The sequence below is a fragment of the Rhagoletis pomonella genome, unplaced genomic scaffold, assembly GCF_013731165.1.
Source record: "Rhagoletis pomonella isolate Grant_MI unplaced genomic scaffold, Rhpom_1.0 Rhpom_scaffold_00005, whole genome shotgun sequence".
In the NCBI taxonomy this organism is placed as follows: domain Eukaryota; kingdom Metazoa; phylum Arthropoda; class Insecta; order Diptera; family Tephritidae; genus Rhagoletis; species Rhagoletis pomonella.
Window position 1 is genome coordinate 68,746,565 of NW_023458559.1, and position 1,232 is coordinate 68,747,796.

The 1,232-nt window shown below is 44.4% G+C and overlaps 1 protein-coding gene across 1 annotated transcript in view; it reads right to left on the reverse strand.

Moving 5' to 3' along the window:
- Window positions 1–721: 721 nt before the first annotated feature.
- The window catches only part of LOC118739958, a 1,407-nt gene continuing 896 nt past the window's right edge, over window positions 722–1,232 (reverse strand). The window contains exon 3 of the mRNA XM_036471460.1: window positions 722–1,210. Within this exon, the coding sequence (XP_036327353.1) occupies window positions 798–1,210 (413 nt within the window). The 3' untranslated portion in view covers window positions 722–797. The remainder of the gene's footprint in view (window positions 1,211–1,232) is intronic.

The window sequence follows — 1,232 nt, forward strand, 5'->3', positions numbered from 1 at the left end:
ACGGCTCGAGTTGCTCAACTTCAACACCAACTTTTCCACCAGTTTTCTCCGATTTCCACCAATTTTTCACCACTTTTCCGCATTTTTTCTCATTTTCCAACTTTTATTCAACTTCATTTTCACCATTTTCCTAGTCGTGTCTGTCGTGCTAGTAATTGTCTTGCCTGCCTTGCAAGCCTTGCTTGTGTCACTAGTTTTGCTCGTCTCGCCGACGAACACACTCCGGGGGCCCTTTTAAAGTTTTCGGCATGACTTTCTAAAGCCGTAGACATTTCCACCAGTTGAGCCTCCACCGACTCAGGACTGGTAGCCTTTGACTGGAGTAGCCCGGGGTCGTCAAGCCCGTACCTCAGCAAACGCCAAAGCACCCTGGGAATGGACCCGACTAAGGAAGGTTTTTATATCTTATCAACACAGAAAACTGTTCCAAACTGATGTAACTTTTCAGCGGACTGCATCAGAACTGTAGAGCTCCGCCTTCAAACCACCACTCAACAAAATACCTGACAGCAATAACGGGCGGATTAGTAATTGGAGAGTAGGTGGTTTAGTTTGGGTTAAAGTCCCACACTGACTAGGTTTGGCTTTCGGTAGCCACTTTTTCGGCGACACGTATTAATATCTAATACACTAACGTCTTTAGATTTTGTCTCATTCCGTAATAAGATCGGATACCATATTCGCTGCTCATTTTAAAATATAAAATTAAATACAGTTTTCTTGTTTTAGTTCTTCGTTTTATTGGCGTAATAAAGCATTCTTACTCAGGGTCTTCGCAGCCTATAAAAAACGTTTATTTAATTTGACTTGGTGACAGGTACCGCAGATACGATAGGAGCAACGACTGCATCTACGATTGGAGGTTTTGTGACGACCCCAACAGCGGGAACATCCGTGACTGCATTAGATGCAATGACACTATCAACATTTTCACCTTCCGCTACAACTTCACCTACATTTTTATCTGGAGCTGGCGCCTGGCGTTGTTTACGTATCAGATAAACTTGACTCTGACCCATGTTGGGCACAGAGCGCTGTATAAGTTGAGCGCCGTTATATTGGTCACCGTTATTAGGTCCTTGTGATCTCGCCAAAATTTGAGCGCCTAAGTCTTGGACACCCAAATTTGGCGCTAACATCGCCATAAGTTGAGCGCCGTAATCTTGGCCACCGTTATTAGGTGCCGCTGATCTCGTCAAAAGTTTAGCGCCTAAGTCTTGGACACCCAAATT